Raw genomic sequence first — 16,649 nt, 5'->3', positions numbered from 1 at the left:
GTTTAGACACCAGCGATGCTGGAGTTTTCACCTGCCATGCAACTAATACAGCAGGACACAGTGAGACCAGTGGAACCGTATCTGTCAAAGGTTAGAATATCAGCTGTAAATAATCTTGTTCCTAATTCTATGGGCTATGTTTCTGTTAGCCTAATGTTCTATAGCATATGAAGTAATAATCATGTCCCTCCCCTCAACTAAACACAGAGCCTCCAGTCTTCACACAGACACCGGAATCTCAAGATGTATTACCAGGGTCTACTGCTGTTCTGAAAGCTGCTTTCACTGGAACAAAGCCTTTTGCCGTAAAATGGTTTATAGAAGAGAAAGAAATATTAACTGGAGGCACTTGTTTTATCAAGAAAGAAGCTTCTTCAAGTACCCTGGAGCTGCACTCTGTGAAACCATCTAATTCAGCAAAATACACTTGCCAAGTGTCAAATGATGCTGGGAAGGTTTCATGCACCGCTGTCTTGTTTGTTAAAGGTGCATTGTCTTGTTCTCTTTGCTCTGACATATTAATATATGTAACTGCTTTTATACATGGTATAAATGGTGGTACAGATTTTTTAACAGATACTCTTGTCTTCTGTAGAACCTCCCAAGTTTGTGATGAAACTTGACTCAACTAAATTAGCAATGAATGGAAGTACTGTACTTTTGGAGTGCAAAGTAACTGGCAGCCCTGAGATCACTGTAAAGTGGTATAAAAATGAGACAGAAATCAGTCAGAGTGATAATTGTCAAATGACCTTCACTGACTCAGTTGCCACACTGCAGATGTCCAACTGTAATGTTGAAGACAGTGGAGATTATATCTGCATAGCATCTAGTGATGCTGGCAGTGACCGTTGTGGTTGTTTGCTCACAGTCAAAGGTGTGTTGAGAGTTAGTCATCTTAAAAAAATGTTCTTGGCTAAACTTGCAGCAATTAATTTTTTAAAACATTTTCCCCAGAACCTCCCATTTTTGTGAAATCGTTGGAGTCTAAAGAAGTTGTCAAAGGATGTGACGTTGTGCTGGAAGGAACTGTCACAGGCTCAGGTCCCTTTGAGATCTCCTGTTTTAAAGAATCGAAGCAAATCCGAAATGACCGTCGTCATATCATTAGCATAAAGGATGGCATAGTTACTCTTCAGATTTTGAAATTTGAATATGGAGATGCTGGAAAATATCAGTGCACAGTAGCAAATGAAGTAGGACAGGCATTGTGCGAATGTGAAATTATTTTGAAAGGTTTGTCAGACAACGTACAGAAACAAGAATATATTATAATAATACCTATATTAATTATTACAAGTTTACTAAGATGTGTGCTCTGTCTTTTTATTAGAACCTCCATCGTTTGTGCAAAAGCTAGACAACATGAGTGTCCTCCTGGGCACTGAGCTTGTTATGCAGTGTGTTCTGAAAGGCTCGCTGCCAATGACAGTGTTATGGATGAAAGATGACCATGAGGTCAAAGACACAGAGCATGTCCAGATGTTATTTGAGGACAGAACAGCTGTGCTGCATATGTCTTATGTGCAGTTAAAACATGCTGGAAAATATACTTGTCATGCCCAGAATGAAGCTGGGAGTCAGAAATGTACAGCAGCTTTGGTGGTCAAAGGTTTGTTGGGATTGTTTTGTCATTTGGTCATAAACATTATAATCTCAGGCAAGTACATTTTGTTAGATTTAGTTAACTTAAATTTGTCATCCATTGCAGAGCCAGCAAATATCACAGAGCAGGCAAAATCTATCAGTGTCACTGTAGGAGATCCTGCCACTCTGGAGTGTAGGTTCTCAGGCACTAAATCCCTGAAAGCCAAATGGCAAAAGGATGGAAAAGAACTTACATCAGGGAGAAAATACAAAGTACAGAGCACTGATAAGAGCTCTATATTAAAGATCTTGTCGACAGAGAGGAGTGATGAAGGCGCATATACTTTTGAAGTTTCAAATGATGTTGGCAGTAGCACTTGTGAAGCTTTCGTGACTGTACTAGGTCAGTATTTTAACCAGTAAGTTTTTAATTCATAAAAGTAAAAATGACCTTACATGAGTGTGCACTCACTTGCAACTTTTTATTACTGCAGATCAAATAATTAAGCCTTCTTTCACAAGAAAACTGAAGGAAATGGAAAGTATTAAAGGATCTTTTGCACAGTTAGAATGTCTGGTCTCAGGATCTCTGCCTATAACAATCAGTTGGTTTAAGGAAAACAAGGAGATAGAGACAGATGAAAAGCACAAATGCATTTTCTTTGAGAATGCAGCATCTTTGGAAATCAGTCGTCTTGATACATCTGACAGTGGCAATTACACCTGCATTGCGACAAACAAAGCCGGCAGTGATCAGTGTTCTGGTGTCTTAAAAGTCAAAGGTTTGCATTGACAATTTTTTCTTATTGTATGTCTTTTTTTCATTGTGAAGCATTGAATTTTAAACCTGTAACCATTTGCACAGATATGTTAGAGCTGAATGTTTCACATAACAGTTTACAGTCTACAGAAGTCATAGATAAATGTAACTTTAGTTTTCCTTATTTTTCATAGTTTCTTGTGTAATTCTTTCAGTTATGTGTATATACATATACGCATGTTTCTTTATATTTTAGTTAACACTTTTTAGTGAACTGGATTTGAATTACAGGTTGAAAAAATTTATATTTATTATATATTTTTTTCCAATATCAGAACCACCCACTATTATCGAGAAACCAGAGTCACAGGATGTCATACCTGGAACTAGAGTTCAGTTCAATGCGCTTATGTCTGGCACGCCGCCATTGACTATCAAGTGGTTCAAAGATAAAAAAGAGGTCTTATCAGGGGTTGACTGTTCTGTTCAAAAAGACGATTCATCAACTTCCCTTGAGCTCTTTTTCACTAAGCCATCAGACTCTGGAGACTATATCTGTGAAATATCCAATGATGTTGGGTGTGATTCCTGCCAAGCAATACTTTTTGTCAAAGGTTTTTACATTTTTTAAATTAATTTTTTATGTCCTTTCATATATTTATTTTTAAGAACCTAACATAACTGTGATTTTAAATGTCTGTTATGCAGAACCTCCAAAATTCATTCGAAAACCTGAAAAGGTTTCTGTGGTGAAGCCTGGCCAGTCTGTAGTTTTTGAGTGTCAGGTTGTGGGCACTCCAGAGATAGACACATACTGGTTCAAAGATGGCAATGAAATAAGTCCGGATGTCAAGCATAAAATAAGTTTTGATAACTCATTGGCCCGGCTTGAGATCACTGGTGCTGATATCAAAGACAGTGGAGTATATTACTGTGAGGCCCGAAATGAAGCGGGTAGTGAGAGCTGTAGTATGGAACTGAAAGTCAAAGGTTAGTGAACATTTTAAAAGTTATTCATTGGACAAGTGAGAAACAGAAATAACAAACATACTTTTTACATTGTCCATTGTTGTCTTAATATTACAGAGCCTCCAGTAATCTTAAAGCCTTTCACTCCAGCAGAAGTTGTGAATGGTTCAAATGCTTCTTTTGAGTGTCAGATTAAAGGCACTGCTCCTTTTGAGATTACCTGGCAAAAGGATACAAAAGAGATCAAATCCAGCACCAAACACATGTTCTCACAGAGGAATGGCTCAATAATAGTTCTTGACATACAGAAGTGTGATGACTTGGATGTTGGGGAATATCTCTGTACTGTTTCAAATGAAGTTGGCAGCTGTTCATGTAGCACAACACTAAGCATAAAAGGTGAACTCAGTATTTTTTACAATTAGAATTTTTAAACCTGATGTAAGCTTGTTTAGCAGTATATCTAAATGTTTTTTTGAACTCCCCACCATCAGAACCACCAGCTTTTGTAGAGAAGATCCAGAATGTAGCCACAGTATTGGGAAACACCGCTGAGTTCAAATGCATTGTGGTGGGGTCTCCTCCTCTGACCATACAGTGGCAGAAAGATGAAACCTGGATTTTGGACGACCCTAAAATTGAGAAAACATTAGAAAATAATGTTGCTACTTTGCGAATCCCCATTTGTGAATCTGGCCATAGTGGCAGATATACCTGCCAGGCAATGAATGAGGCAGGACAGGAGAAGTGCTTTGCCACACTTTTGGTTCAAGGTTGGTTGGTTACTTATGTTGTATGTATTTCAAGTATTAAATAGTCATCAATACAGTAAGCATAATACTTGACTTTTGAACCTTTTGAACCTTTGAATTTCAGAGCCTCCCCAGATTATTGAAAAGCCAGAGGTTATAAATGTCACTGCTGGAGATCCAGTCAGTTTTGAGTGCAAGGTAACAGGCACTCCTGAGCTGAAAGTGAAATGGAACAAAGATGGCAAGGAGGTTGTCCCATCCAGACAACACAGCCTTACCTTTGCCAATAATGTCAGCAATCTTAAGATCCAGTCTGTTCAGTTAGATGATGGAGGAACGTACTTCTTTGAAGTTTCCAATCACATAAGTGTATGCCAGTGCAAAGTGACTTTGAACGTCTTAGGTTAGTGTTTCATAAACTATCCATAATACCTGTATGTACATACAAACTAGCAGAAAGCTTTTTTTATTATTTACAACTTTTGTCTTCTGAACAGAACAAATAATTCCTCCTGCCTTCATCAAACCTCTGAGTGATATGGAGGAGATTCTAGGCTCCCCAGTAAAAATCGGATGCAATATATCCGGCTCACTCCCAATAACTGTGGAGTGGTTAAAAGATGGGACCAAACTGTCGGGTAGAACCAAGCACAAACTGGTTCAAGATGATAACAGTGTCTCTTTGGAGATTGAGCAACTAGAGATGGCAGACACTGGAACCTACTCTTGTAAACTTACAAACAAAGCAGGCAGTTGTGAATGCAGTGGAACACTGAGGGTGAAAGGTCAGCTCAAATGACCATTTGAAACATTCTGTCAAATATAAAGCATGTTTAATCTTTTAAGATTGATAAGGGTTGCCAGTTCTTTAATGGGTTTGTCTCTTTTTCTTTCCCAAAAATAATTAGAGCCTCCAAGCTTTGTGATGGTGCCTGAACCCCAGGCTGTCATACCAAAAATGACTGTCCGTTTTAAGAGTACCTTTAAGGGAACACCTCCCTTCACTGTCAAATGGTTCAAAGAGGACACAGAGTTGATCACTGGACCGTCTTGCTTTATTGGCCTTGAGGGCCTTTCTTGCTTTATAGATCTTAATACTGTGGACCTTACAAACTCTGGGACTTACTCTTGCCAAGTTAGCAATGATGCTGGTACAGTGAAATGTACCACAAGCTTACTGGTGAAAGGTTGGACTTTATTCTTTATTGCTTCGCTTTCACCATTCACTTGTGCAATCTTGTGCTTTACTTTGCTTCCAATTTGTGTATTGTCTTGCTGCTTCTTATGTTGCCTCTGAGCTTTTCACCATCATCATGCTTTTTCTCATCCTTCGTCAACACGCTTCCATCCTCTGGTATCCATTCTTTGCTCTTCATCTCAGAAGCTGCCTGCTTTCCTCTTCACTTATTTTCAGATATGTTTTTTAAACTGTACTAATTGTTTCTTTACAGAGCCACCTGAGTTTGTTCAGAAACTACCAGCAACTAAGTATATAAAGATGGGAGAGCCACTTCGGCTTGAGACCAAAGTTACTGGCACGGCTCCTTTGAAAATCAGCTGGTATAAAAATGATGCTGTGGTCACTGAAAGTGACAACATGAGGATGACATTTGACGGATCTATGGCGGTGCTTGAGATTTTGAGCACTAGCTCTACTGATGATGGTGTATACAGCTGTGAAGCCCAAAATGATGCTGGAACTAAGAGTTGCAGCACTACTCTCTCAGTCAAAGGTTAGAAAACTGATGATGGTTTCCCTGTTGATGTTGGGTTTGTTTGGTGCTTTTTTTTGTTTGGGTAAATTCTTTCACACTTTTTCAAATGTGACTTAACTTGTAAAAAACTTAACTTGTCAGATATTTCCTCATCATGTTTTTTAAACAGCTGGTTAAACAGTTAGTTATGCATTTATATAATACTAAATTTTAAATTTAAATCATGTTCATAGAACCACCAACTTTCCACAAAGTGCCCATACCAGTTGAGGGATTGAAAGGAAAAGACATCAGCCTTAATTGTGAGCTGAAGGGCAGTGTACCTTTTGAGATAACTTGGTTTAAAGCCAATAAGCCTCTGAAGGAAAGTAGAAAATACAAGTTTGTGTCTGAGGGGCACTCTGCAACTCTGCACATCCTTGGATTGGAGGCATCAGATGCTGGTGAATATGAGTGCAAAGCCAAAAACAGTGTGGGAAGTGATACCTGCCAGGGAACAGTGAAACTCAGAGGTTAGTAAAATGAACAATGAAAGTTGTGAACATTGTGAAATGTAATTTTATTTTACAACCGGTAATTTTGAGAATATCTTGTGTTTAATCTTTTATTAATATGTAATTCTTTCCTGCCATCTAGAACCACCTGTCTTTGTCAAGAAACTGTCCAATACAACAGTTATATCTAATGAGGATGTGATTATGGTGGCCACTGTCAAAGGTTCTGAACCAATAAGTGTGACTTGGATTCAGGACAAGGACCATATTCTCAGAGATGGTGACAATAGGAAAATTACATTTGAGAATAACCAGGTCACTCTTAAAATCTTTAAAGCTGATTCCACATGTGCTGGGAAGTATACCTGTCAGCTTAAAAATGACGCTGGCATGGCAGAATGCATGGCAAACCTAACTGTCTTAGGTTTGTAGAATTCTTTCTGCTGCTACCTCTTACTTTTGGTCTTCTTTTTATGTTGCATGGTTTGGTAGTGAAACCAAATGATTCTTCTTAATTTTCAGAACCTGCTACCATTGTGGATAAGACAGAGTCTGTCAGTGTCACTGCAGGTGATGCAGCTGCTTTAGAATGCACTGTATCTGGAACTCCAGAACTCAAACCAAAATGGTACAAAGATGGTGTGGAGCTGTCTTCTGGCAGAAAATACAAAATCACTTTCTCCAAAATGGTTTCCAGTCTTAAGTTTTTATCTGCAGAGAAAGGGGATACCGGAGAATACACCTTTGAGATCAAAAATCAGGTCGGCAGTGACAGCTGCAAAATGCACCTGACTGTCCTAGGTTAGTTCCAGTGTGTTTTCTTACTGACATTAATGGCACTTAGTAAGTAGAATCATTCTTTTGACTATTAGCAAAGTCTTAGTCTCTGTGAGTGCAAAGCACATTCATAATTATTCCAACACATTTGTGACTGATGACCACCTTTTCTAAACAGATAAGATTATCCCTCCCACATTCTCACGGAAAATGAAGGACGCTCAAAGTATCATTGGCAAACCTATGGAAATAGACTGTAAAGTCTCGGGTTCTGCCCCTCTCACCATTTCTTGGTTCCATGATGGAGAAGAGATCAAGAGTGGACCAAATTATGAGATTAGCTTTTCTGAGAACACTTGTACTCTCAAGCTGCCCATCCTGAAACTGTCAGACTCGGGTTCATACAAATGTAAAGCACAGAACAGTGCTGGCACAGCCGAGACCACTGCTTCACTTGTTGTTAAAGGTCAGGGTCTTTTTTTCTTTGTCAATTATAAGTTATTTTAAAATAATGTTATAGAACTATGATTAGGAAGCATCTGCCAGGGAGAGTTATTGCTAATGTTTTAATTTGAGGTTTTCATAAATGTAAAATAATTTACATAAAAAGTGGAACATTGATGTTAGTTATTTATTTAGTTAATTCTATGCTACTGTATTACCTAAGACAGCACTAATGTCTTTTCACTTATATTGGTTATATTTAGGCCAGAAATAACTGAAAACTTTATTAGGTCCACAAACAAAGTTCTTTATATTATTTTCTGACATTTTGCTGCAGAACCTCCATCTTTTGTGACACCACCTCAGCCAGTGGAAGCCCTCCCAGGTTCAAATGTCACATTTACGGCCACTGTGAGAGGAAGTGTGCCATTAAAATTGAAGTGGTTCAGAGGCAGTAAGGAAATTGTGTCAGGTAGAAGCTGTGAGATTGCCTTAAGAGGAGACATAGCCACGCTGGAGCTCTTTAAAATTGACAAATCTCATGCAGGCGAATATACTTGCCAGATTATTAATGATGCAGGAAAGGAAAGCTGCCCTGTCAATCTATTTGTGAAAGGTTAGTTTATGTTTTTAATTGTCAGTGTGTAAAATGTTTAATAATAATAATAATAATAATAATAATAATAAATGGTATAATGTTATTTCAATTGTTTTGTTTAGAGGCTGCACACTTTGTGAAGAAACTAAAGAATGTCTCAGTTGAAATGGGCAAATCAATGATTCTTGAGTGCACATATGCTGGAAGCCCAAAAATTCTTGTAAAATGGTACAAAGAAGGGCAGGAGATCTTCTCTTCTTACAAATATAATATAACAACCACAGAGAGCTCCTGTATCCTGGAGTGTCTGAACAGTGATAAAGAGACTGCAGGAAAATATACCTGTGAGGTTTCCAATGATGCTGGACACGACACCTGTAATGCCACAGTGTCGATATTAGGTTTGTACTTTCTCTAAAAGAGTTTTAATTAGGCTGAGAGAAACTCTAATTCTATGCTTTCTTAAAATACATGGGCTATTTTCAACTTTTTTAGAACCCCCTTCCTTTACGGAGAGCTTGGAACCAATGGAGGTGACTGCAGGTGATGCAGTCTGTCTGAAATGCCAGATCGTGGGCACTCCTGAAATCAAAGTGTCCTGGTTCAAGGGAGATGGCAAAGTCAGATCTTCTCCAGCCTGTAGAATTGAGTACTCCAAAGGCACGGCATGCTTGAAACTGACTAAAGCCTCAAAAGCTGATATTGGTGAATATACTTGTAAGGCAGAAAACAGCATTGGATGTGTGACTTCCACCTGCTATTTAACTGTACAAGGTGATGATCATTTCTCTTCAGAGAGTATTCTCTTTATCTTTAAATATCTCTTTTATCTTTATTTCAGGTATAAGCAAAATGGCATTGCTCTTTTTTTTAACTTTTGCTGGTGTTTTGTTTAAATTTTCCCTTTTCAGAGGCCAAAACGCCACCTTCTTTCCCCAAGAAAATTACTAGTATTCAGCAAACTGAAGGACATAGTGTCCAGTTTGAGTGTCGTGTTGCAGGGTCCTCTCCTATGGAGATTTCTTGGCTTAAAGATGGTGAACCTCTGAGGAGTGACTCAGAGTACACAATGACTTTTGATGATAACTCTGCTGTCCTGAAAATTGCCAAGGGTGAAATGAGACACTCTGGAGAATACACTTGTGTTGCAACCAATAGTGTTGGAACTGCCTCTTGTAGAGCCAAGCTCACCCTTCAAGGTCTGTCTTGTTGATTTTTACGTGTTTTAATCAAAGTCTGGTTCTGTTTTTAAAACTTAACTTCTGATACATGCTAACAATGTCTGTGCATTTTGTTTTAATTCCTTTAATTTTCAGAGCCAAGATATCCCCCAGTGTTTGATAAAAAGCTTGAACCTGTGGAAGTTACTGTTGGTGATATTGTGGAACTGCAATGCCACATGACTGGATCATTGCCTATAAAAGTCACTTGGTCAAAGGATCACAAAGATATCCGTACAGGGGGCAATTATAAGATTTCATGTGTGGAAAACACTCCACATCTGACTATTCTGAGGGCGGATAAGGCTGACACTGGCCGCTATTCTTGCCATGCTAGCAATGATATGGGCAAGGACTCTTGTTCAGCAGAACTAACTGTGAAAGGTACCTGGTGGTGACTGTTTATAAATGTTTCTGCCTGCTGTTTATTGTGTTAATTCATTCTTTGTTTTCTTCTTTAAATTCCCTTTGTTGCTTTGCTTCAAAACAGTGACGCTAATATGATGTTGTTGTTTGGGCTTATACCAAAGATGATTGTAATTAAAATCACAGAAGAGCTACATTAATTTTACACTTGTTTCCTCTTTATAGAACGCAAAGTTCCTCCAAGCTTCACCAAAAAGCCTTCAGAATCCATTGAAGAAACTGAGGGCAAACTGGTGAAGATTGAGGCCCGTGTAGCAGGATCGCAACCTATAGCTGTCAACTGGTTCAAAGATGACACAGAAATCTTCAGCTCTGAGAGATATGACATAACCTTCAAAAACAATATGCCTTTGCTGGTTATCAAGAATTCCCAACGCTCAGATAGTGGTACTTACACATGTAAGGCCAGCAATGAGGCTGGCATTGCTTCTTGCCAGGTTTCAGTCCACATTACAGGTACAAAGATAAGTCTCTTAACTTGTCTGCATGTTTTCTGTAACTTAGGCCAATATTTAACTCTCTCTGAAATGCTGAAAAACACCCATTACAACATTACATCTCTCATTTTCAGTTTCAAATTACAATACATTCTGTTAAAACATATTTTTGTAAATCCTGTTTTTTATTTTTAAAATGCAGAGCAAAAGGTCCCTCCAAGCTTTGACTTGGCTCTTAAACCTGTGACGGTGAATGAGGGCGAGACACTCTCTCTTAGCTGCCATGTACGTGGCACTCCTCCACTGAAAATTCAGTGGATGAAGGACAGAAGAGACCTGACATCCTCTGCCAGCACCAAGATCACGTTTGTTGATGGCACTGCCACTTTAGAGATGGTTCATGTATCTAAAGCAGATGCTGGTGATTATCTCTGTAAGGCATCCAATGAAGCTGGTAGTGAATTCTGCAAGTCTAAAGTCACTGTGAAAGGTATTTTTCCCTGTCCTGTGTGTCATTGTATTCTTGTTTAAAAGTGTGCCATATATGGCTTTTTGCATAGTTTAAACACCTTTTCTTTTAATGCGTTAGCATTGCTTAACCTTTCTTGCGCTTTACTCTGCCGTCGTTTTATTCTTTTGTAATGCTGATTAGTTCTGCAATGCTTGTTACATGCTAAAGCATTTTTTGGCTTATTTGTGGATGCTTTAACTTGACTGTGCTGGACATTACCTAAGTTCTCTGTAGTAGTAATAATAATAATAATAGTAGTGACCAAAAGTTATTCCTTTGTTGTGATCCTTGCTTCTTTACATAACAAGTGTAGGTTTATGATCATCCCTTTCAATCCTTGCATTGAATGGCTGTCTGTGGCTGCTCTTATTATAAGCTATATATGTCCTGTTATATTATTACATCTACATGGCTCTTTGTCATTCTAGCAGCAGAGAAACCAGGAGCTCCTGCACCAGCTGCTGCAGCACCTGCACCTGCTGCACCAACTAAGAAACTGGACAACTTGTTCTTCATTGAGGAACCAAAGAGTGTCCGGATTACTGAGAGTAGGTGGACAATCTATTCAGTGTTAGTAGTCTGTTAGCACAGTAGCCTAATAAATGTTCATAAAGTTTGTGGATGATTTCTCTGGTTTAAGCAGATTCAAGGACCAGAAACAGAACTTTGTCACATTTACACTTATATTTTGAACACAAAAAGAAAGAGGTGATTTGCAACTGATTCCCTTTCAGGTTCATTTTAAAAGAAGACTGAATTTAGTTAATTTATCATTTAATAAGAAGTACACAACAAATTCACCAATGTTAAATCAACACCATTAGTGTGAAAATGTAAACTTAATACTAATAGTGTTAAGTTTACTAATAGTAACACTAGGGAATTTGCTGTGTACATTTGAATAGGCACTTGATATTCTTTATAATTACCATAGAATTATCAGTATCGTGGTGTGTTCTTCAAGTTAATTATAAAACAGATCTCACTGAGTCTCATTTACAGGTGCTGGTCATAAAATTAGAATATCATGAAAACGTTGATTTATTTCAGTAATTCCATTCAAAAAGTGAAACTTGTACAATATACTCATTCATTACATACAGACTGATATAATTCAAGTGTGTATTTCTTTTAATTTGATGAATATAACTGTTCATATGTAATAATTACACATGACTACTGGAAATGCTGAAACAATCATCATGAAAGTCAAGTAATTTCTTCAATCTAAATTATTGTTTTACCTTAAAGCATTCAAAGCTTGAGTCATTAATATCTGTTGTAAAATCATCTGCAAAACAAATGTATATTGTATTGTACATCTGTGCATAGATAGTTCTGTTCATTTTAATGAAACAATGCTGACATTTGTTTCCAACTTTTTTACAGAGGGCACTGCAACATTCATTGCTAAAGTCGGTGGAGATCCCATTCCTAACGTGAAATGGATGAAGGGCAAGTGGAGGCAGATGACTCATGGTGGTCGTATCAGTGTTGAACAGAAGGGTCAAGAGTCCAAACTGGAGATTAAAGAAACAACCAAATCTGACTCTGGCCAGTATAGATGTGTGGCATCTAATATGCATGGAGAAATCGAGTGCAGCACTGACCTAAATGTGTCCGAAAAGAAAGAGATGGCACCTGAAACAGTCAAACTGAAGAAGTGAGAGTGGTGTTTTTCTGTGATAGATACCAAATAACTTTAAACCGTATTCTCGGAACTACGTACATTAGCTGAATTAAATGTTTGGTTTTTTAGGACACCATCAAAGCAGAAAAGCCCTAAAGAAGACAAGGACATCGACATTGTTGAGCTTCTCAGGAATGTGGATCCGAAAGAGTATGAGAAATATGCTCGAATGTATGGCATCACAGACTATCGTGGCCTCCTGGTGGCCATTGAGCAACTGAAAAAGGAGAAGGCTGAAGAAAGTGGAAGACCGGTGAGAGTTTATATTTATTCTAACAAGTCAGTCTTATTTGTTTGCTTGTCCAAGTACAATCACTGATGAGAGCCTTAGAATACATGAAACATCAGTGCTTTCTTCTGCCATTGTGTCTTTAATTTTGATTTTTTGGGGGGTTTTAGGAAGTTGAACGTGCTGGGCGTGAGTCAGAAGAAGATTTAGCCAAACTTGTGGCTGATTTGCAAAAGAGGATGGAACAAACTGAGGTGTGAAACACACACACATACTGAAAAATACACACACACACACACACAAACACTCACACAAACTTCTTCTTCATCTAAAAAAAAAAGCCAAAGCCAAAGCCACAAGCATTTAACAAAATAATATTCTAATTAAACAAATCAAAACTACACTGAAATATTATATTAAAAATAGAACATATTATAATATAATAAAAATAGAAAAATAGTCTCCTCAAGCCAGTTTGTCATGCAGATCACACTACACATGTATCTTCAAAAGTACCAGGAAGTACTAATACATTTATTAATAACATTTATCTCCAAATATAGTAGCTTTATTAGAGAAAGAAAAAACCTTCTTAACTTCAAAGGGAAGTCAATGATAAAAGATTATTTTCCAATTACTTTTCCCGTAATTTTAGCGCATTGCTGTTGGTCCATTCATTTAAATTTTTCACACAATGTGAAGGACATGTGTTGTGTTCAAATAATATAGTAAACTAAAAATGAATGAGAATAGGGGTACATGTTTTACTTTGGAAAATGACTGTTTGTGTGTATGTGCATGTGTGTGTGCGTCTGTGTATGCGCAGCAGTGCTGTCATAGTTTCACTGATGCATGTATCTTTTCTGTGCAGCCTATAACAGTGATCAGTGACATCACAGACCAGACCATAGTTGCCAATAAGGAAGCTGTATTTGAATGTGAGATCAAGATCAACTACCCAGAGATCATACTGACCTGGTATAAAGGAACCCAAAAACTTGTCACCAGTGACAAGTATGAGATCAAAGTTATTGGTGACAACCACATCTTGAAGGTCAAGAACTGCCAGACAAGGGATGAAGGCAGTTACAGGATTGTGTGCGGACCTCATATCTCCAGCGCCAAACTGACAGTGTTGGGTATGTATTGTACACCTAAACATGAATTACTAATTTAGTAAGTTAAGACAGTTGTATTACCATTAGGGTTGTATCGGCTTGGAAAATGTATCGGAAAATGTAGTCACAAATATTATGGTTTAACTTTATTATGTGACTATTTGAAAACATTAATAATGGGAGTAAAAATAGTTCCGATGGTTATGAAATAGAAAGGTCACCACTTGCATCTGCACATAGTGTAATCTTCCACATTAATTTGGTGTTTTTACTGAACACACATTTTTAACCTTTTAATCTTTTTAACCTGGAGCAAGACAGATTTTACAACTTATTTTTGGCATTTAGAACTCAGTGTCAAGGATATGTTGGTTAAATTTAGTAGATGAGAAAAATTTTAACATGTTCTCACTTCTTTCCTTACAGAAGGTGAAGTGGAAGAGCACATGGAGGATGTTGCTGGTAAGGAAGGCGAAACCTGTACACTAACATGCCAATTCTCCCTACCTAATGTAAAGGCACAATGGTATAAAAATGGAAAGCTTTTAGAAGCTCGTGGCCGATACACCTCCACAGTGGCCAATTACACACAGAAGCTCTCAATCAAAGATGTTAGACCTGAAGACCAGGGAGAATATACTTGCAAATACAAAAACCTTGAAACAACTGCAAATCTTTGGGTCGAAGGTGTGTATACGTTTATCAGACTTACCTCTTTTTATTAGTTATCTTTTTATTAGTCATTAGTTAGCTGGACCATCTACTAACCTCTTCCATTTTCATCAGATGTGAATCTGCTTAAACTTGTTTCTTGTCTGAAATCTTTGTTTTGAATACATAACATATTAATCTCCAAATTATGGGTAGTTGAAATGTAGAATGTAATTTGGTCTGTTTTTAACACTTTAACTGAGGCACAAATGCTTTTTCCATCAGAGCAAAAGTTTAAAAAGAAATGCTCTAAACACCAGCCTTGTGTTGTTTCTCTTTAGCGGAGCAAATACATTTCACTAAACGCATTCAGAACATTGTGGTCCGGGAACGGCAGTCTGCAACATTTGAATGTGAAGTGTCCTTCGACAATGCTGTAGTAACATGGTACAAAGACACATGGGAGCTCAAAGAGAGCCCAAAGTACACATTCAGAAGTGAAGGCCGACGACACTTTATGATTATCCGCAACGTAACCTCTGAAGATGAAGGTTCGTCCAGCCAGCCTCTGCCTGCATTCAGTATCCCATCTGAATTTTATCTTCATATTCGTTCTCGTCTCAAACCCCATTAATCTTATGAATGGTTCTTTAGGCGTATATTCAGTGATTGTCAGATTGGAGCCCCGGGGTGAAGCTAAAAGTACAGCAGAGTTGTACCTGTCTGGTAAAGGTCTGTACCAACCCACTGGCCAATGGTTAAAATTTATGTTACATGAATATATCTGTGTATTTATCTTAGTAACACTATTTTACCGTACCTCCTTTTCACAGAAATTGATCTAGGAAGGGTTCCTTATGGTAAGTAATGTAACTAAAAGGACCCTTCAGTAATGTTTAACAAAGTCACATTAAGATAAAATTGAGACATTATTTATAAAGTAATTAGTTTCAACAAATTACTTCAACTGATATTTAAAAATCCCCAGATATCCCTGATTCTTCAATACAAATCCCCGAAGCACCATCTGCGTTTACTGTCGAAGGTAAGAAAGGGGCTTAAAAATAAATCTAAATTTAAAGACTTCTGACAGGAAGACAACTTCACTAATTGAATTCTTTATTTCAAAAGCTGAATCGTCTGCAGAATACTATCATTATGAAGAAAAGATGGAAGTACAAGGTATAACACGTACCTGAAGCCTGATAACTAACTGTTCATCATCTTACAAAATCATTGCCCTTACAGCGGACATCCGCACTAACAACGATAACTGCGTTTTCACATTTAACGGCCCATCCTCAGATGTGTTGAATAACGAAATGTTGAAACCTCACAATCACTGTTTGTTTGGAAAAAATGTTTTTTTCGTTTAATTTTGTGAAATGTTTTTGAAAAAATAAACACTGAATATCAAACAATTTATAAATATTTCACCCCATCTCTCCCAATAATAATAATAATAATAATAATAAAAGTAAGAATAATATTTAACTTGTGTGTAATTTACCTACTTTTTTAAAATGTGTAATAAACTGTTGTCCTTCACCAGAGTATGAGTATGAATATGAGAGCAGGACAGAAGAAAAAATAGTAGAGGAGATCTCTATTACAGGTATCTGCTGAGAGCTTTTCATCCTGGTTCTTTCACTCAAGTCATACCAACAAAGTAACCCTCTTCCTTTTCTCCAGAAAAATTAACCAGTTTGCTCCCTGACAGTGTCACCTTCTCATTATTCATTACAACCTAACCTCTTACCTAACATTTCTTTCTGTGGTGTTTTCAAAACTTCTTACCTTCCTCCATTTTGTGTTGTGTCTCTGTTTTTGGAAAAGTTCAATGTCCTATATGTCTTTAGACATTGTTTGTCCATTACATTTTTGTGTCTACATTTTTTGTGTTTACTTCATATTTGTTTTGGTTGTTTGTTGTTCCATCCATATGTTAAATTTACATCCAAAACATGAACAAAGTTAGTCTGTTTTTCTAAGTGCGTTCTCTTTCTCACCAGCCATGAAGATCCCTGTGGAGGAGACTATCGCGAGAAAGGCACTAGGAATGAGAGAGGAAGTGCCAGTCCAAGGTACTGAGTGTTATAGAATATTGGCTGGCTTTCCACATGTTGGCCAAATATTGCTAATGTCACCTTCACTGTCTTTCTGACTCTGTCTTTTCTTTTCTTTTTTTTTTTTTTTCTGTTTTGGATTGAGGCTGATTTATATACTGCCAAATAATTCCGTCATGTGCATTCCTTATGGACCTGCCTTTTG

The 16,649-nt window shown here is 37.5% G+C and overlaps 1 protein-coding gene across 1 annotated transcript in view; it reads left to right on the top strand.

The window, feature by feature from the left end:
• ttn.2 (titin, tandem duplicate 2) overlaps positions 1-16,649 on the top strand; it is a 173,622-nt gene that overhangs the window by 48,415 nt on the left and 108,558 nt on the right. The window contains exons 45-69 of the mRNA XM_066641306.1: positions 5,520-5,801; positions 6,017-6,295; positions 6,420-6,701; positions 6,800-7,078; positions 7,233-7,520; positions 7,836-8,114; positions 8,219-8,497; positions 8,592-8,870; positions 9,008-9,295; positions 9,413-9,700; positions 9,908-10,198; positions 10,382-10,669; positions 11,125-11,238; positions 12,080-12,353; positions 12,450-12,633; positions 12,780-12,863; positions 13,481-13,748; positions 14,154-14,414; positions 14,720-14,929; positions 15,033-15,110; positions 15,212-15,238; positions 15,367-15,423; positions 15,510-15,560; positions 15,931-15,993; positions 16,391-16,462. Coding sequence (XP_066497403.1) covers positions 5,520-5,801; positions 6,017-6,295; positions 6,420-6,701; positions 6,800-7,078; positions 7,233-7,520; positions 7,836-8,114; positions 8,219-8,497; positions 8,592-8,870; positions 9,008-9,295; positions 9,413-9,700; positions 9,908-10,198; positions 10,382-10,669; positions 11,125-11,238; positions 12,080-12,353; positions 12,450-12,633; positions 12,780-12,863; positions 13,481-13,748; positions 14,154-14,414; positions 14,720-14,929; positions 15,033-15,110; positions 15,212-15,238; positions 15,367-15,423; positions 15,510-15,560; positions 15,931-15,993; positions 16,391-16,462 — 5,145 coding nt within the window. The remainder of the gene's footprint in view (positions 1-5,519; positions 5,802-6,016; positions 6,296-6,419; positions 6,702-6,799; positions 7,079-7,232; positions 7,521-7,835; positions 8,115-8,218; positions 8,498-8,591; positions 8,871-9,007; positions 9,296-9,412; positions 9,701-9,907; positions 10,199-10,381; positions 10,670-11,124; positions 11,239-12,079; positions 12,354-12,449; positions 12,634-12,779; positions 12,864-13,480; positions 13,749-14,153; positions 14,415-14,719; positions 14,930-15,032; positions 15,111-15,211; positions 15,239-15,366; positions 15,424-15,509; positions 15,561-15,930; positions 15,994-16,390; positions 16,463-16,649) is intronic.

The sequence above is a fragment of the Hoplias malabaricus genome, chromosome 12 (genome assembly GCF_029633855.1).
Source record: "Hoplias malabaricus isolate fHopMal1 chromosome 12, fHopMal1.hap1, whole genome shotgun sequence".
Classification (NCBI taxonomy): domain Eukaryota; kingdom Metazoa; phylum Chordata; class Actinopteri; order Characiformes; family Erythrinidae; genus Hoplias; species Hoplias malabaricus.
Note: the sequence above shows the minus strand (reverse complement) of the source record. Positions and strands in the feature narration are given on the sequence as shown.